The sequence below is a fragment of the Haliotis asinina genome, chromosome 13 (genome assembly GCF_037392515.1).
Source record: "Haliotis asinina isolate JCU_RB_2024 chromosome 13, JCU_Hal_asi_v2, whole genome shotgun sequence".
In the NCBI taxonomy this organism is placed as follows: Eukaryota; Metazoa; Mollusca; class Gastropoda; order Lepetellida; family Haliotidae; genus Haliotis; species Haliotis asinina.
This window is the reverse complement of record NC_090292.1, coordinates 7,063,608-7,084,416: the sequence shown is the minus strand read 5'-3', so window position 1 is coordinate 7,084,416 and position 20,809 is coordinate 7,063,608. Positions and strand designations below refer to the sequence as shown.

The 20,809-nt window shown below is 42.9% G+C and overlaps 1 protein-coding gene across 1 annotated transcript; it reads right to left on the bottom strand.

The window, feature by feature from the left end:
* Positions 1-2,597: 2,597 nt before the first annotated feature.
* On the bottom strand, positions 2,598-6,605 carry LOC137260261 (uncharacterized). Its single transcript, XM_067797955.1, has 3 exons — positions 5,823-6,605; positions 3,741-3,824; positions 2,598-3,353 (listed from the first exon to the last, which is right to left on the bottom strand). The coding sequence occupies exons 1-3, from the start codon at positions 6,562-6,564 to the stop codon at positions 2,749-2,751; spliced, it is 1,431 nt and encodes a 476-aa protein (XP_067654056.1). The 5' UTR covers positions 6,565-6,605; the 3' UTR covers positions 2,598-2,748.
* Positions 6,606-20,809: the final 14,204 nt, after the last annotated feature.

Here is a 20,809-nt window from a genome sequence, read left to right as displayed (position 1 = left end):
TGTGCATTCGTGAAATGCTAATATTTCAACCATACTGTTCGTGTTTCACAAATGCTGACTAGATTTCTAACACCGGTCATACATTCCCCACCAAAAGAAGCACGCGATCACTGCAAATGCAGGCGGACAGTCACCCCATCACTGCACCTCTGCAGGACAGTGGTTCCAGGGGTTATTGATGACGAATTAAACTTATTTTATATATTAAACTTCATTATATATTTGCTAGTTCAAGATATGGGATATGTGCCACAAATGATTTGAGTGGAAGACACTCTTACACCATGTATGCAGTTGTATACATGAAGGGGTTGCACACATGATATATGATAGATGTGTAAATTAACATATTGTCCTAAAAATGTAAAAAAATTCAGTATATCACAAAACTATGTTCCAATGAGTCAAACCCTGCATATCTGTGTCTTCAATCCTCTCTATGAGGATTTGTACAATAAGAAATCTTCTCTTGTTCCTCCTCTTGGGCTCAGGATTCAGCCATTTTTTATTGCTGCCGGCATTGATCTGGAAAATATATCCCCTTTCCCGTCTTATTTCTTCTCAACCTTAGAAATTGGTTAGGACACAAATCAATTTAACTTTAACCACTTTAAAGAAATCAGAAACAAATGAACTACAATACAAACAAGAATGTAATCAATTAAAAAATAAATATAGCAATTACAAATCCCTATTTACAGACGGGTCCAAGGACGGTGGCGCAGTTGCATGTGCCGCTGTCATTGGATCCAGAACGATATCTTCTAGATTACCAGATAACAGCTCTATTTTTACTGCAAAAGATAACGCCATATTGATGGCTCTTAAATATATTCAAAGACACCCTAAAGAAAAACAATATATAACCTATTCAGACTCTCTTTCCTGTCTTCAGGTGATTAAAAATCTTCCTTGTAAACATCGACTAAAATTGAAATTATTGAATTGTATAATGATCTTGCTACTGGCCAATACGACATCGTCTTTTGTTGGTTACCCACGTTGGCATTTTTGGGAACACACTGGCTGACATTGTTGCTAAAGCAGCACTCAGCAAATCTGTGACACCACTTCCTATTCCCTACCCTGATTATAAAGCTACCACTAGATCTTACATCCGTGATTTGATGCAGAAGAGGTGGGACACTCAAGTAGGTATCAACAAATTACATGAAATATAACCCTACATTGGTTACACCTACTTGGGTTGTCAGTCCAGGTTTGAAGAGGTCATCATGCGACGATGTCTTATTGGCCACACAAGATACACATGAATATTTGCTTAAAGGTTTTGTATCCCTTGTGATGAAAGAATCACAGTCAAGCATATTCTGCCTGACTGTGTTGAATATTCCATCACAAGGAATAACTATTTTAAATCACGAGCTATGAAAAATCTTTTTAGTAATGTTTGTTATCATTTAATCGTTGCGTTCTTAAAAGAATTAGACCTGTTAGATGACTTGTAAATAGATAAATATTTTATAATTGGAAGTTGAATTAGCAGATAACATTGTTAGTGGTTGTATCCTCGAAGGGGTTGAAGTACTGTAAACTTATTGTCCTTCTGAGAGGGTACGTAAGTCCCAAAATAGTTGACATCAGATTTAATTCCACTTTTTTAGCTGTAGAATACGTGCCATTGTAATTTGTGGCTAATCTTGCATACAGTTGCCAACAGCTGAGGGGATGGTGTAAATCCAGCCAGGGACCATGCAGGTAGCAGAGGTACTGTAAGTCCCCATGGTCCCTAGTATGGTGATCTACCCTCTGTTGTTGGCGATCTATGGCCTGTTTTTATATTGTACTGTCCAAATAGTGATACTATTATTTGTTTGCGTTTCTACGCTGGTTTTAATACTAACTGTGATAGTCTAATGGTTTTACGTTACTGTCCTTCGCCGACAGGTTCTTCATAATATGCATATATATTCCTTTTTATGTCACGTATGTGAATTTCCCTTACAGTATTCCATGTTTTAGTGCCGACTTCGATTTGCTTTTGTATACTGTGTGTTTAGTAACTGCAGAAAGGGTGCATTTCCCTGTGACCCCAAAAAGGGTCAATCTCAGCTGTAATCAGCTACCAATGTCCTTTCCTCCTATGTTTTGGCTGATGACATATCTGTAAAACAACGAGTTTACACAGGCTGTGCAGTTCCACGTGCTGTCATCGAGCTCCAGTGGGGCTCTAGCAATGCACTCACTTTCGTGGGCATATATATGTATTGTCATAAACCTGTCGAAGCTGTAGCGGAATATATATTGTGTAACACAACACGATTAACACAACCAAAAGCCTGCATTAGGCTAGTGACGTCACCAGTAGTGTGACGTCACTGTCACTTTACCCATGGCGACGTATCCGCAGGCTGAACCTCGGCTTAGTCTCAGGTCACAGCGTACAGCGAGTGTAAACAGGTTATTATTTGTTGTCTGTTCCACGCGATATACTCAGAAAAAAAGTAACACAGAATTGTGTTAAGACGAGCGACGTTTCTGTACAATCACTCACCGTATATGTTTACACTCGCTTCACAATCTTCTTACCTGATCATGCCAGGTTTCAAACACAACAAATGACAAATGTCTGAAAATACATTCAGCAAGTTTTATTTATGTTAAGAAAGAAGAAGAAAATCCCCTGGATCATGGTCGTAGACTCACGACAACGTGAACTGGATACACCACGCCAGTTTCAGTAAGGACATGTGCTCCTTCTCTGTCCACGCCAACACTGCACTGGCTTCAGTCAGCACCATGTGACATCAGGAGTTCCACCATTTCCTCACCTCCATAGAGTCTCGCCACGTCGGCCGCTGTTCTCGCGTTGTTGTTCATCCGACTGATGTCAACCGTGTTTGCTGACAGGATCAGCTTCACGGTCTCCAGGTCTCCTACCTGACAAGCAAAGTGAAGGGCGGTGTTGCCGTCACTGTCCACCACTGACATATCAGCCCCTTCACCCACAAGGAACTTCACAACATCTCTGTGTTCATAAAGTACTGCCGCCATCACCGGTGTGACACCGAGGAGTCCTCTACTGTTGATGTCCACCACGTTCTGTGAGATGATTAGTTTCACGATCTCCAGGTCTCCTCCCTCACAGGCCCAGTGAAGGACGTTGCTACCGGCCTTGTCCACCAGTGATATATTAGCACCTCTATCCACAAGGAACTTCACCACACCTCTGTGTCCTTTCTCTGATGCCACCATCACCGGTGTCCTGCTCCACACTCCTCCTCTACTGTTGATGTCCACTTTCCCCGCTGCCAGGATCCGCTTCACTCTCTCCAGGTCACCGTCCCTGCTGGCGTTGTAGAGGTCGCGGCCTGCTGCTGGTGATGGAGTTCCTGCAATACAAACTAAACATCACACATCTTTGTCTCATGACTCGGACACTGCTACGCCATTTAAACAATTCCAGCATAGCTGACAACACACCATGGCGGGAATGTCGGCGTGCAGTTTCAGGAATTATGGATGCCGTGTATATTACATACCGTTCTAAACCGAACTCTGTGGCTTCCTGTACATACTTACTGCTATATATACCTCTGTAACTATTCACTGCCATTCACCTGATGAAGGGCCCAGTAACGTCGTGTGTAAATAATGAAGAAGTTACACATCCATAACTAGTGTCTTGTATTAGTGTTTTGTTTGTTGTTTAGCATTAGTATTCCAGTTGTCTGATAGCAACTGATAGCAGGCCTCCATTCTGTTGGGTTCCCACCTACCATGTGGATCAGAGTCTTGTGTCGTCACTGGCTTTGGTGGAACAGACTTGCCCCGGCCCGGATCCTGACTCGAGTCAGTCGAGACTGAAACAGAATATGTTGCTCAGAAAACTATACACGCAAGTATTAGAAGAACTGACCTCTGACGATGACGCCTTTTCACAAATGATTTCCGTTCAGTACTATGCATGGATGGAATCAAAATACTCTGTTATAGCAATGGCATTAAAATGTATGGTTCCATTTTTAAGATAACTGTTCACCGAGAACGAGGGAAAAAAAAGAACACTTCCTAAATTGAGTTTTTAAAGTTTGAATCTACAGTTGAGATGCTGCTCTTGTTTAATATGCTAAATATAAACATGGTCGGTGTAGCCCCACGTGTTGGATTAGGTTAGACATATTCTACAGTTGAGAGTAGCCCCACATGGTCGGTGTAGCCCCACGTGTTGGATTAGGTTAGACATATTCTACAGTTGAGAGTAGCCCCACATGGTCGGTGTAGCCCCACGTGTTGGATTAGGTTAGACATATTCTACAGTTGAGAGTAGCCCCACATGGTCGGTGTAGCCCCACGTGTTGGATTAGGTTAGACATATTCTACAGGAACTTACATACATAACATACATGATCATTCACATTGGTGCACTGAAAGAAGAAAATAGACAAACAAACAGAACATCTGCACCAATACCTGCTCAGAATTCCTGTTCATGGAATGACCACCCGTGTCATTGGAATTCATTCACCGTTAGCGGAATTCACAAGCCTGTCAATGATTGTGAATGATTTCATTCTACGTCTGTTTCTAGCGAGAATAAAGCACATTCACCCTTCAGTGATCTACATTCCACTGCTTTCTTTAAAGATGTCGCAGAAATACATGTGTCCCACATAACAGTTTCAGTGTTAAAAAGGCAAACCCACAGGCCTTGCATCTAAGCCAAATTAGGTTAATGTTTTTGGTCGTGTGTTGTAGCGAGGATATATTTCAGAGCAATGCAACTTTTCACTGAGGCAGAATAATTATGCTCGTAAAGCACACCCATTACTTGAATGGTCGGATTTACATGCCTTGTAAATCTTATGTTGACTTTACCTGCTAACTCAACGTTACATACGTGCCTATATTGGCTTTACGTAAACACAACCTTTAATGCTTTGTAAATTATATATTGGCTTTACCTGAAAACACAACATTTAATGCTTTGTACATTATATATTGGCTTTACGTGAACACAACTTTTAATACTTTGTACATTATTTATTGGCTTTACCTGAAAACACCTGCCAACCGAACGTTTACATGGTCGTCCCCATTTTGACTTGTCCATTAGACTCGATGTACTACATGCTCCATTAATTGTCCTGTTCAAATGCCCAATACAGTCTACGTTGAGGTACCCAATAACCTATGTGTACATATATCCAGTAAAATATATGTCCTATCAACATTATGTTCACTTGCCCAGTATACATCATGTTGCCACGCCCAATCAGCCCTATGTTGACATATTATGTGAACCCTATGTTGAGATCTCATCTAATGCTACAACCTGTGCGCTCACAAACTTATTTGATAAATAAGCGTTTGAAAGAAAGATAGTTTAACAATCACATTCGGAAATGAAGGTTTTCACAATCAAGTTTACCTGCGACATATTGTTTCAAAATGTGAGTAAGTTTAGTTTTACGTCGCACTCAGCAATAAATCAGCTACATGTAAATAATAGAGATTGGACTAGACATTCCAGTGATCAACAGCATGAACATCGATCTGCTCAACTGGGAACCGATGACATATGTCAACCAAGCCAGCGAGCCTGACCCGATCCCGTTAGTCGCTTCTTACGACAAGCAGAGTACCCTTTTGTCGCAAGCACGACATGTTAAAGACCTATTCTATCTCGGATCTTCGCGGGTCTATTGTTTCAAATGCAGAAGACACAACGCCGTGCCTATGCAATGTGACTATAAAACACTGGCTAAATTCAAGCAAAATAATTATGTAATTCTCATATATTTCGGCTGGAAAATAAAAGATATAATGTTAATTAAGAAACAAATCTCTAAATGTCTTACCCCGTGTCGTCCCAGGATTCATCACGCAACAGCTCATGTTCAGCGTCATCAAGTTCCCTGTGAGACCAGTGTGTCTTTGTTTTGTATTAAAACGATCATCAATGGTCTGATTCAGTTCAGATTTCAACGTCCTTACACCATCAGCCGTCTGATTCAGCTTCAGCTGTAATGCACGGATGTCTTTGGTCAGCTTGCTCTGTAGTTTTCCCGGACTCTCTCTGTAAGTGTCTGCACGTATTGCGTTAAGTTGTGACTCTGCGTTTTGTACTTCAGCTTTCAGGCTATGAACGTCCCCGAGAACATGTCCTCTGATAATATTACCAATGTAATCTTCGTTCTGGATGTCATTAATGGCTTGTTTGACGAGGCGCGTGATCAAGGGAGGAACGGATGTTCCAGTCAGTTTTTCTTTCAGGGAGGACTCCAACACGGTAAAGGTGTTAATAAGTTTAGTCTCAACATTATCGGCTGTAGGTTTCCAAGCGTGGATCTCGCCTTCCATCAGTCTCACTCGTGTAGCCAACCTGGCATCAGCCAAACTGGCACCAGTCAAACTGGCACCAGCCAAACTGGCATCAGTCAAACTGGCACCAGCCAAACTGGCATCAGCCAAACTGGCATCAGTCAAACTGGCACCAGCCAACCTGGCATCAGCCAAACTGGCACCAGTCAAACTAGCATCAGTATAGTCTCTGACACCACACCACACAAGAGTGGAGAATAGAAGTGTTGACAGCGCCATTGTTCACGTCAACTATGCGGCACGCAGCTTGGAGGACGACTGCCACGCCACCGGGTAAACTACTTTAATATTGCCTGACTAAAGTGTTTGGCAGAACGCCAACTCGGGGAAACACATGTTTCACCAGTAGTGTGCGTACACGTGGCATCATGACAGCCGACATGACGGATAACTACATGAGAATATGGGGATGGATATCCAGTGCCAGTAGATGTCATGGCGTGTAGTAAATTGTAGGATGACCTGGAGGTCGCTGTCGGAGATACCAACTGAACAAAATACCGGATTGTCTGGAAATACACTCTTGCACCAGTTACCTGCAATATCTGTCTCTGATGACAGTTTGTAACTTATTTCTTTCACTGTGATCACTAATCCGTCCTGGGCTTTAGCTGTCGATTATCATCGTCTGTCAGTCAGTTTATGGCACACCGAGAAATATACAGCGTGTGGGCAACAATTACTGTCACAATGTAGGGCACTGGAGGACTTGATTTCATTTCACATAGACCATATGCTTCTTGTGCCTACGTTTCTGTAGTACAACCCCAAATTAAAACGCTTATAATACATGTCAGGGTCAGTTTACGTAACTGAGATACGATGACGTGTGTCAGACAAGTCAGCGAATGAGGCCACCCGATCCCGTTAGCGTTTTGGCTAACGAGAGAGAGAGAGAGAGAGAGAGAGAGAGAGAGAGCGAGAGAGAGAGAGAGGGAGAGAGAGAGAGCGAGAGAGAGAGAGCGAGAGAGAGAGAGAGGGAGAGAGAGAGAGGGAGAGAGAGAGAGATGGAGAGAGAGAGAGGGAGAGAGAGCGAGGGAGAGGGAGAGGGAGAGAGAGAGCGAGAGAGAGAGGGAGAGAGAGAGAGAGGGAGAGAGAGAGGGAGAGAGAGAGAGCGAGAGAGAGAGAGAGAGAGGGGGAGAGACAGAGAGAACATATATCAGTATCCTGGTAATATGCTGTTTCAGAATACCCGTAGGTATGTGTATAGTTCTGCAATACTCACTCTCTCTCAGTGTGGGAACAAGCTACTGACATTAAAATAATTATACCCCTTCAAAAATCAAGCGATGTAACGTCTTTTTGACTGAATTAGTCATATAAACGTATAGGTTAAAGAGTATCATTATTTCTACACCGTCATGACTTCCTAAAGATCGGCCATCTCACCGCTTCCAAATGGTTCTATCAAACGCGGGAAGAGCGGAGTTTTTACATGACCTTGAAGTGCGAACGTCAAAGAAGTATTGATGCAAGACCTAGATAGACTTGTGTGTCTGAGAGCATCGTGTCACAAGGTGCATGAGAAATGCATCAGCATTTCAAGATAATATGCAAAGACGAACCAGTTAGTGAATTACTGAGTAACATTCTTTATCGGAAATCTTCGTATGTCTAGATGTACGTACCCGATTGGTCTCCCTTTGGTGTGAATGAGTGAGTGAATGTAGTTTCACTTTTAGCGACATCCAAGCAATACCACGGCGGGGACAACAGAAATGGGCTTCACACATTGTAGCCAGGTTTGGAATTAAAGCGGGGCCTTAGGCGTGGCGAGCGAACGCTTCTGACGTGGCGCGCTGTCGAGTCTGGAGTAGACAAACCGGGGCCTTTCACCCACTCAGACCATGATTATGACTTTTTATTACTCAGAAACCACCGTCGGTGGTACAAGAGCATATATTGACAAAAAGCCATGAACAATTCATATGCATCCGTCTTTGACAATTGAGTACATGTGATAATTCCTATACACGTATACAGTTCCCGGGTAGAGAAATACAGACGCGTACTGAAAGTTTGCTTGCATAAAATTTGACAAAACTTCCGTATAGTTGCTAGTAACTGGCGAAAGAGCAAGAATAATTTTGATATGTTGTAAAGTGATTTTGTGGTGGATATATAGTGTTCACAATTTGAATTTAGTGTCCGCCCTAAACTCTCACGGGTATCAAATTATTGATGAACGTTGCATCTGTATCGAAGTATAGTGAGTGAGTGTGTTCTGCTTTACGCTGCTTCAAGCAATTTTCAAGCAATATTCAAGCAACATCACGACGGTCTCACCGTAAATGGGTTTCACATCGAAGAATGTGTGCCTAAGTCGATATTTTTTAGATGTATTTGTTTATTACAAACATAAGTGTAGAACTCAAAAGATGGCGGCGTTACAATCATGTCACATTCCAATTTTTATCTTCCCTTCATGTCAAATACTTTGATTTCATTGGTTAATGACGCATGAACAATGTTCCGTGTCACCCCTTCCAGGAAGGTGAACAATAGAAAAAATATTACCCTGCCACGGTAACCGCCAAACTCTCTGCCGAGAAGCTGTGTCGCTAACAATCTTATGACGTCATAATATGACGTACGCAGTGTACGGAGTTCGGAAACCGTTCCAATAGCGTGATTTTACGTGACAATGCGCACATTTATTTTACCAACTTTCACTGATTTTTTAAAACTATTTTTAACATTGCATTGTTTTCACGCTCAACGTAAACACAATTAATCATTTTTAAAGGACTTTTTAACTTGTCAGAGTATGTTTCACTGATCTAAAAAATCCAGTCGACAGGCAGAGGCCATTTTGTTTACATGTCATATAGTTGGTAGTTACATTATCGATCTTCAAAATAATACATAAATAATACTACCTCTGACCCCTTAGTAATCGATGTCACGATGCATGTCAGTTATCATCGCCTCGTACAGCCACCTACACTAAACTACACCACAGCACCACGTTTCTGAGGTTGCAGGTGCTTCACTCGGCTAACATCACAGGTGGAAACATTGTGTTTGGTTTTTTCGACGGACATAAAGTCTCAGATCGACTCACAATTAAACAGCGACTGCAAAGTTCGCAGTGTTTACTTTCTTGCCATGCATGTAAGTTGTAGAAAGAATGAATTCACGTGTTTATGAATGAAAAAATAGTTAGAACGTGACCTACCTTAGATGTCATCGGTTATCCAATCAAAGCGTAAGAATCTCAGGTCAAGTCGTTACGACAGAGGTCAACGCGATACGACACTCGTGTAGCGTACGAGATTAGTATGTGAGTACCCGTACGTTGACCACCTGAGTAATAAATATGTTGTGGCAGTGTTACCCGAGTTGGAAGGAATAGACCAGATGGTGTTTCCACCGAGAGAAGCATACACATTTGAGTGTCTCAGTTCTCATCTTACCAAGCTACCCGTGAATGTCCCGGGGTAGAATTGGCCTAAAACTAAACTAAACTGACTGACTGACTGACTGACTGACTGACTGACTGACTGACTGACTGACTGACTGACTGACTGACTCACTCACTCACTCACTCAGCAGTTTCACTCTCAGTACGACTGTCCGCTGCACGCAGTTACATTTAAGCATTACGTCAGCGTCTACATAAATCCACTACAATTCCATTTAACTCATTACGTTGTGTCCGTTTATATTTGTTTGTGTTTTTGTCCATCTGAATGTACACATGACAGTGATCTGTTCATAACCGAGTCCGATCAGACAATCAGATTTAAATAAACGAATATATAATCTTTTGATGCATAGCTAATTTGCATAAATATCACCAACGCCTGAAGACATTATGTAAATTCAGATAGGGTCCCTGCAGATCCCCATGGACCCTAGTATGGCGATATCCTTTCAGGTGCCAGTTTTTATATTGAATTGTTGTCTGTAGTCTTCTGTATGTTGTTATTACAACATGCAAGATTTAAGTGAAAATACTCGGGTCGCTTAACTACCCATTGCCGACAGGTTTTTATGTTCAAAATTCATTCACTTTTAATGAACGATATGGCGGAAATACTGCCGCCGATGTGAGGTCAATAACCAGCTCATTCTATGCAGACCTCTCTTTAAGGTTAATTTTGCAAATGTTGTGTGATGGAAGTACTATCACGGAGCACTATTTAAACTATTCTGATTCTGAAGTTCATGTAATTTATAACGTCCTGAGACTGCTGCTTGAGAGCGACCAGTGTTCATTAGAGACGAACCCACTGGCTAGGGTAATCTGCAAACGCTGACCACGGACTGGTGACATTTGGATGACGTACTGGCAGGACAGTGGGATGATTTGTTTTACATTATCACGCTATTCGTTGGGGCTCAGTAGAATCTTTACGAATGAAATTCTTAGTGATACATGCCATGGCAATGTAAACGTGAAAGAAAATTTTCCGTGGTAAACATTCAGATCAGATGATTTCCCCTCTGTGTTGAAGATGTGATGGATGTATGGGCGTTTCGTAATTTATATAACATACCAACACACTCATCTCATAATAACCCCTTATAACAGCCTTGGCCTACCTCTCAACATTGTTACCTATTATGTGAGCGAGTTCATGTAACTCGTAAACGCCAGACATTAGAAACATGCTATATAACGTAATGTTTGTGATTTTCCTTATGCTCTGAGGCAGAACCGTAATTACTAGGATTGTCGCAACAGTCCCAGTTAGTAGCTGCAGTTCTATGTATCTCTAATATTTAGCAATTTACAGACTGAAAACTGATGTCCATAATGGCAGTAGACATCAGTCTGACTCAGTTTTCAAAATCTCAGGAATGAATCACAAACAGTAATGGCCGGGGTGTTGTCGATAATGACAAGTCGAGGTAAACCGGTCCTACTTGTGAGACACGCAAACAAAATTCACCCTCATGATTATAATAATTGCTACTATGGTAACTATGGTAACGTATTTGTTGTATCCCGACGGCACTCCGATCCAAATTGTGTACATCACATGCTAGATTGCTTAGATAATATTATAAAACATGGAGACTAATTGTATCCACAGCAAATAGTTCCAAACAAGGTGATAAATGCTGTTTAAAAAATGGAAATCACATACCATTCAAAACAAGTAGGTGATATTTCAGTTTGCGAGCATACTACTAGCCGGTGTTAATGCATATGGAAAAAAGTAATATATATTTTGAAACATTTCCGAAAGAATGGAAAAAGACTGTCACGTGTCCCTTTACTTCTCTTCATCATCTAAATCTACCTTGGCTTTACCATTCACAGCGTATCATCTTGTAAATCCAATACTGCCTATTTATTAATGGTATATTTGAGAGTACACACTTACTTTCATATCAATATAAGAAAAACTATGTACAAACTTACAGATTTACTTCGAATGAAAGAAACCAGTTGAGAAGGCCATGTATGCTATATGTTTTGTTTTAAGCAAGGGCAGACAACTTCATTTGTATTGTAATTGAAATTTAATCACGAACTCTTCTGGAGAAAACTCGGGGAAAACTCGTTTATTTTCATTTACAAATAAATATTTAATGATAAATCTGTGACACATCTTTCCGTAAAGAGATAGCCTGTGTTAAGGTTACTTTGACAAAATCGAAATGAATCATATTTGGGGTACACTGTCATACTTTAGTATGAAATACCCGCAGGGTGCTTGTTAAAAACAGTCTGAAAAAATCTTATCTAATCTACAGAGTTGGATATCAATCACAGGAAAAAATCTTCAGTGATGTAAAATTCGGAATTGACATACGAAATCTATCTGAATGTATTACATTACAATAATCGGCAGGCGTTTAAAGGCCACATATACCCTAATAGGGTACAAATGCAAAATCACTTGCTGACATCGTTATAAAGGAAACCACGTCATTAAAACTGCTCATTTCGATCTTTAATTACCTTAAATCGACCTTTTTGTCAACAGTGCACAATTCTAAGCCGCAAACGAAATTTCAACCAATCAGAGCGGCGCGTCTCCGTGACGTAATAGTGGGTATAGAAATGAGGGTCTGTGCAGTATTCATCTACATTTCAGGGGTTAAACTATTTCGTTTACAGGTTTGTACAAACCTGAAATCGCGAAAGTTGTTGAGAAAAATGAAAGCCATATGTTCTCACAATCTACTATCATTTAGTTTTGTCTCCTGCTTTGCCCAGTTTTCAAGTTACAACCCTTGTTTTCATAGACGATTCTGCCAAAATCACTTGGTGTCGCTAGGTTGTAGTCCGTGTTAGGTGGTATAAACCTACACGTTATTTGTCATCATTCACTTGATGCTCAGTTAATGAATTTATAACAGGTATAATTAGTGGTAACGCCACTTAGATTACCCGACAAAGGCCCCCATTTCGCATTTCTTTTGTCTGGATTGATCAAAGGATGAACCGATAACACGCTGATTGATTAATTAGTTTTAGGGGGATTTAAATGGGGGATTTGTCAAAAGGTAGTGTTTATGTATGTACATTTACTAATCTATACTGAATACACTCTTTCGTGTCTGTGTCTATGCAAAACAACACCCTTCTTTCAAAGGATTAACCGCCTATTCATTGATTGATTGCTCATTATTGGCTAACTAAATAACTTTTTAAAAAGAATGACGGACATTTTGCAATTAGTTGCCAGGTGTGCTATCTTGGGTAACCAATGAAACTATACAGCAATGTGAAAAACCTGAAACGATACTCACGTTTTCGTATATTAGACTGTTAAAAGACACATCACTTGGGAAATCTGCAGATGAATTATATATCACTTGTTTTTGTGGATATTGATGGATACATTCCTCGAAGAAGGTAATAGCCTGACATTGCTCCTATAACTTTAATTTTAATATTTGCATTTTTGTTTTTAATAAGTTGTCGTAGCTTTCAACAGAATCATTGTTTTCGTCGTTAAGTGTAATGATGCAGACGACATACACTAGGGTGTGCGTGCGAATTATGATTCATATAGGAAAACTATGAAATGTCTACATATTACATTCCTGTTATACATTCGCAGATCGCTTCTTTTTATTAAGTTTCAAAATGCATGTAAGTATGATTATAAAGTAATTAGGATTATGAGACCACGTATAAAGACGTATATTGACAAGTGTCTACTTACTGGTGAGTGAACGTTACAAACCAAGTAAATTTAGCAAGTGAAGAAATTTATCGAGCAGTATTTTCACTTCGACCCCGACCACGCTTAGGTTATGTTACAGGTTGTGTCATGCAAAATCCTTTTGGCCATGATTCAAATGCATATTTAACTACCAGTAAAAGGTAGTTTTGATTTTCTAACTTGATGAGAACAAATCAAATCATAATCTCAATAATTCTAACGGACTTTAGCCCGTGACTTCACGATTTTCAAAAATGGCGGCGCCCTGTCTGATGATGAATGCTATTTAGGTTTGTTTTCACCGACTTACAAAAGGACAATTACTTTCTACTGGTAGTAAAATATGTATTTTCTTGATGGACATTAGGATTTTACATGACATTGCTTATAACATAACAATTTCACTCTTGGAATCGGTCAATATAAGGGGTCAATATAACATTACTTACAATAATATTGTCACTTCGACCACAACCCCGTTCCCGGGGAAGAAAGCGTTGTATCCATGCAAAATGCTTTTGGTCAGCAATGTGTAGGAAGCAGTCTTTATTTTATAAACTCGATGAAACTTGAACTCCATTTTCTATCCTGGAAGCGTGGTAGGGGGCGAGTCATTAGTATATACCACAGGCTTCCAAAAAGCTCACTTCGCACACACTAACAACCAATTTAAGCACAGACTACGGAGTCAGGTGGAAATCTGTGCACAGTGACACCATCACCCGATCCCAAGGAACAACTGACGGCAACACAACAATTCGGCATGTCTTTGGTGACGTCGAGAAATCAGCAAAATGACGAGCTTCCTACACATTTTCTATACATTTAACAGGATATCGTTCCTTCTATGACGTCACTGTAGGGCTCTGGCGACAGAGTTACGTAACCTGTCTGCGGTTTCGTTTGCGGGCGAGAGAGAAACAGACATCTTTTTAGCAACTTTTAAGCGGTTGGTATTAATTAACCACAATTTTTAAAAAAAAATGGTGTTTCGTTTATGACTAACCAAAAGTCTTTCATATGCAGTAATAAAAAGAGTACAAAAAATGAGTTTAGTGGTCCTTTAAGAAACTCAAACCAGTACTTTCCAGCTGGAACAGGTCGATGGAGGAAAACACACCCAAATGTTTGATGGTGCTTTCTTTCGAATTTAAACAAAATTGGAGATGGTTTCACTTTATGTTTATTTGCCCTACCTTATTTGTGGGTAACCCAGTGGTTAATGTGTCGGCATCTCACGCCAAAGACCCGGGTTCGATTCCCTACATGGGAACAGCGAATGGAGGACATTTCTGGTGTCTCACGCAGAGATACTGGTGTAATATTGCTAACAACATTACACTACTTAATGTCTCATTTTAAGCACAGTCTCCACCAACCCCCTTTCACACGTACACACGTACACACACACACACACACACACACACACACACACACACACACACACACACACACACACACACACACACACACACACACACACACACACACACACACACACACACACACAAAACAACAAACAAACGTGACGCATTAGTGAAATATTCATTTAACCCGTTCAATGCATGTACACGCAAAGCTCCCTCTGCAAGCTGTCGGCGTTCTGCTATTTATTTTGTTGACAGTTACATAGACAGATTCGTTCATCCACTTGCATAAAATTTGTGATTTACAATGTGATTAGGTTGTCTGACAAAACACCCACTTGCAAAGTTTGAGATCGATTGGATCATTGGATGAAGAGTTATTTTCAATAAATCAAGACACTCAAGATGAAATTCAAAGATGATACTAACAAGTTTGTACATAGTATTAAACTCAAACATTTTTTATAGTTCCACATTGTTTCTGGAATGTTTTAGAATATCATGCTTGGCCAAACGCAACCAAAAATGATTTCGAACGGTTTTATCAATCGGGATTCTCACGTGGAAAGCATGAGTACATCATGTGACTATAAAAAACACAAATGAATCTCATACTTTCACCCTCGATCTTTGCAAGTATTGTACACGAAAATGGGATGTCTCAACGCTACCGACCGAAATCAGGCAATTGGAGGATTGCAAACTGGCGAATCATAGAGTGAGGTGGCAAGAATCTTCAACGTTCATGCCAACTCGAGTGTGGAATCGATTTCGTCAAACAGATGCGACAAATGACCGTTCAAGATCAGGATGACCTAGAGTCACCACACCTGCCTAAGATCGGTACATCCGGGTAACCCACCTACGTGACTGCCATTGTACCGCCCGGGACACAACACAAGAACAGTTTGGAGCCCGAAGAGTGTCCTATCAGACAATCAGGAACCGTCTCCGAGAAGTAGGAGTACGTGCCAAACCCCCTCCTTGACACGACTACATCGACGTCGAGATGTTGTAACACGGTGCTGCCATGAAAACCTGCCAAACTGGAGGCACATGTGGTTTAACGATGAATCCCGTTATCTCCTCAGGCGACGTGATGGTAGAGACCGTGTCTACAGACGACGTCATGAACGTTTTGCTCCTAGCTGCATCAGACAGGTGGACAGATTCGGTAGAGGGAGCGTTATGGTGTGAGGAAAGATCTCATATACCCGCATATCGAAACTTCTGCTTGTCCAAGGCAATGTGACGGCCAATCGATACATCGACCAGATTCTCCGTCCCCACGTCCTTCACCCTGTTGACCGTCAACGGCAGCTCTTCAGGACAACGCCAGGCCCCACACAGTCACCGTGGACTACCTGGCCAATAGCAGCATCAATACCTTCCCCTGGCCCTCCAGATCCCCGGATCTAAACCTAATCGAACACCGTTGGGATCAGATCGATAGACGGGTACATCGACGTTGTAACCCACCACAGAATCTTCAACAGTTGTTCCACGTGCTGCAAGAGGAATGGAGAAGGATTCCACAACAAAACATTGAACGACTGATTCGATCTGTACGCAGAAGGTGTAGCAGCTGGAGGCTGTCATACGAGGTACTGACTGCAACACCACCTGGTGGGCAGCAGTAATGACTGTGCTTCATATTATTCTCATGAAACATGGACAAGATAGCAATACGTTGCTCCACCAAATTTCATTCATGTATCTTTGTTTTCCGCTCATCAACAGGTCCTTGAATAACACCAAATTTTCATTTATGTTTGGATTAAAACCAAAGAGGAAGCCACCAGGAATAGGCACATTTGACGTCATGTCACGTGATACCTGCCTCTGCCTCTGTGATCTACCTTAATTTGTTGGCAATCTAGAGCCTGGTTTCACATTCTCTTGTTGTTACTAGTTCAAATGTTCTAGACTTAATTACAAGTTTTAAGTGGGTGTTTGTGGTACACTTTTATGTCCGGATCAGACAATCCAGTAATCAACAGCATGAACATCGATCTGCGCAACTGGGAACAGATGACGTGTGTTAGTCCCGTTAGTCGCCTCTTACGATAAGGATAGTGTGTGTTACGGGCCACGTCCTCTGTGCATTTGAAGGAAATGTGAACAGTGGATGATACACAGATATTTTCGAGGGAAATTAACTTCCATCTGCTCACGTGTTCTGTCAAAATATTTGGATCTGGAGTTATGTTGTGATAATATTCAAATTTAATACGTGAGTAATGAGTGAAAAAAATACGAAAAAATTACAATCTTTAAATTCTCAGTAATTTCTGGCCATACCATTCAAATGTATTTTATATTATTTTTTAATAATATAGAATATGATATTTTTTTTTGTCAGACGGGAGTGGAGGAAGATCTGTTAAAGTAGCGAATATGGTGTCGAGTGAAAAAACCCAGACACGCTACTTTTAGGAACCAAACTCACTGGTGTGTCAATATTTCTGATGATGTAGCTGTGAATTGATGTGACCTTAAGCAATATTTTATCATTCATAGATGCTAATAATATTTTTTCCAGCTTCCTGACACTTTCATGGGCCCCGAGGGACCAGTGAACAACGTATTTATCTTACCGAACACCTTAACCCCTGGGGTGCCACAGGGACATATATGTCCTTCCATTTCAACCTTCACACACTCTGAAGTCCAATAGAATTCTAAATATCACGCACACAAATATACTAAATAGTTTGAATTCTACGGTACTTTTCCTGCGTCTTAATACCATCCACTATTATCTCAGACAAAGCTAAAATTCTTAAAATAACCTTTCAATGTATGCTTCATTGTAAATGTTGCCATTTTGGACACAATGAGAAATCGCGATTCACACTTTCATTTGCTTTGTTTTTTGTGATGTGGCACAGACCAGAAAGATTTCAGGACTAACGCTCAAATATCGTTTTCTTAACATGTCTAATGAAATAATTAAACTTCTTTGGTTTAGGTCCCCATGGTCCCTAGTATGGTGATCTACCTTCAGTTGTTAGCAATCTATAGCCCATTTTTACATTGTATTGTCCTGTATAGATAAATTGTTTTGGGTATAGTTACTAGTTTTATATTATAATCTGTGATATCCTAGTTGTTTTAATGTCCTTCGCTGACAGATCTTATAATAGACATATATTTCATTTTTTACATACTTATCAGGTAAGAAAGCCAACAATGCCCACGTGAGTGGCGCTTACTCAATTTCTCTCATGACACAGTCTACAAAAAGTAGAGACGCGAGGTCAACATACGGGCGGTAGGTCACCCAGGTCACGAGATGACCTGGACACGTCATTCCCTTACTAGAGACGAGCGAGTCAAGACGTGTTGCTTGGCCGCTCTACTGGATTCTAGTTAAGTGTGTGCTTTGTTTATTGCATTTTTCTATATTTCTCTCTCTCTCTCTCTCTCTCTCTCTCTCTCTCTCTCTCTCTCTCTCTCTCTCTCTCTCTCTCTCTCTACTATCATCATTCTAGTCGCTTTTAGGTGTTTTTCGTTATCTGCGACTAGCTGATTTTTTCTTTCTTGCCAGCAGTTTGTGGGTCGTCGGCCGTCGTCCCACTTGCACGTGCTTCACGGGTGTCCTGATTGTGTCTCGGTTCACGCTTGTGTGGCTCGTGCACTCGGACCCTTGTCGGGCTTCCGCGTTACTCGCTGGCGGATAGGCGGATTGGCGGATAGGCGAACCCTTCGCCCGAGCGGACCTTTCGTTAGGGGTTCCTTAACTATCGTTCACCTGCGCCTTTGTGCGCAGTAGCAGAGGTCAGGCGGACCCTCCACCTAGGCGGACCCTTCGCTAGGAGATTCTTCTGTCGTTCCCCTCAACCCCTGTGTGGTGTAGAGGAGCATTGGCGGACCTTTCGCCTTGACGGAGAGGCGGAGGACAGGCGAACCTTCCGCCTGGTCGGACCTTTCGCTTGTGACGTGCCTATCCTCCTCGGATAGGAGTTTACTCTGCCGTCACCCCTCGGCAGCGTACCCTGTCGTGCGTTCCACCATGGTATTCGCCTCCTTCTGCACTCAGTGCGGCACTAGGAAGTCGGCTAAGTGGGATCCTCACACTTTGTGTAGGCTTTGCAAGAGTCCCTGCGCTGCGGATAACACTTGTGCAGAGTGTGAGGTCCTCTCTGAGCGGGACTTTCGTCAGTACCTGGCAGTACTTAGGAAGAGCGAGAGGGAGTCTCATCGGAAGAAGGCAGCGCCTTCCGCAGGTTCGCCAGTGTCTTCGGCGTCATCTAGACGATTGGTGCCTCGCTCTCCCATCCGCCCTCCTTCTCCCTCCGCATCAGAGGAGTTAGTTATTCACGAGGAGGCGGAGGAGTTCGACTCTCAGTCAGGAATGGAGTCGGACCCCATCAGGACTATGCCAGAGGGGAGCGATACTCGCTCCCGTTCCGTCTCTCCCTCTCTGGCCCCTCCTGAGGGAGGACGTAGCCGTATCACCGGAGGGGAGGAAAGAGAAGAAGAGAAGGAAGGAGAAAAAAGCGAAGAAGTCTCGTAACAGGGAGCAGGTTCGCTCAGAGAGGCTTCTCCTTTCCGTTAAAGGGTTAGTGGAGTCCATCCTTGATCAACGCCTTGGTCCGCCCACATCGGCTCGTTCCGCGGAACCCTCCTCTCCGCTCCGCCTCCGGAGGCGGACGCCTGTTCACTCCCCAAGGCGCTCTCCTTCTCCCAGGTCCTCCCCCTCTAGGGAGTTCATTAACACAAGAGACCCTCCACTTATTCCTATCCTCCCGGAGGAGGTGGGGGATGACAGCGACCCTGTCCTCCCAGAGCCTAACCCTCCAGTCTCTGACTCTGCATCTAGACTGGAGGCAATTGCGGAATACACCGGTGTGGTGTTGGCGGAGGTGGACGATCAACCTTCTGCCGCTTCTAGGGCGAGAGGCGAGTCTTTCTGCCCTGAAGACTGTGTTCTCTCCCCTCGGAAAGTCCTCCCTCCGCACCGCTTCCTTGAAGCAGCCGCTAAGGAACTGAAGGAGGCTGTTGCCACCGCCGGACCAGGTCGCCTTACCCCTCAGCTCCTCCTCTCAGACAAACAGAGGATCAGGCTTCCAGTGGCGAACTCGCCCATTCCTTTAGATCCTCCCTCCTTGGATCCCGATATCTCTCGTGTTGCTTCTGCTGGGGTACCCCACAAGGTGTCGGACAATCACCTTATCCATTTGGACAAGGAGGCCAGATCCATTGTGGGGCTGAGCAACTATGTTGCTCACGCCTGCCAAGCTGTGGCCACTTTCGCCAAGGAGGCAGGGATGGAACAGGGTGAGGAACCTCTGTATAGGGCATTTGGAGCGGTAGCTGGCGGAGTGGCACAAGTCACCCTGTCGGCCGCTAGGATTTCAGCTGCCATTACCAACCTCAGACGGGAAGGCTTCCTGGGGCGCACTAATCTCCCTCCGGAGATTAGGGACTCCCTCCGTCACGCCCCAGTGTCGGCAGACACCTTGTTCGCGGGGGAAATCCCAGAAGCTATCCGCACTCGCCATGAGATCCAGCAGCAGGACCTAACCAATCGGATCATGACGGGTGGAGGACCCTCAGCAGGCTCCACCCCCCGCAAGCGTCAGGAAGGTCCTCCAGCAGACCAATCCACTCCTAGGAAGCGGACAGGGAAGGTGGACTTTCGGTTCGGAGGTCGTGGCCAAGGACCCACGAACCAGTCCAACCAGCCCAGCCAGGCTAACCAGGGATTCCAAACCCCCAGCAAAGGCACTCCGCGGAAGCGGAACAAGGGCAAGTGGACGTTCAAGAAGAAGTGACTCTTGGTGCCCGCCAATCCTTCTGCCACCTATCATTCCTCCATTCGACGGACCCGTTGGCGGCCACTTGAGCCTCTTTGTCCCAAACTGGCGTCAGCTAGGACTAGACCCATTCGTGTGTCGGATCCTGGAGCGTGGCTTCCGCATCCCGATCTCCTCTCCGCCCCCTCTAACCTGCTCTCCGGTG

Coding starts and splice junctions, on each gene's coding strand:
- LOC137260261 (XM_067797955.1), bottom strand. CDS start 6,564: ATGGCGCTGTCAACACTTCTATTCTCCACTCTTGTGTGGTGTGGTGTC. Junction 3,825..5,822: donor GAATCCTGGGACGACACGGG/GTAAGACATTTA, acceptor ATTCTGTTTCAG/TCTCGACTGACTCGAGTCAG. Junction 3,354..3,740: donor ACAAGACTCTGATCCACATG/GTAGGTGGGAAC, acceptor TTTGTATTGCAG/GAACTCCATCACCAGCAGCA.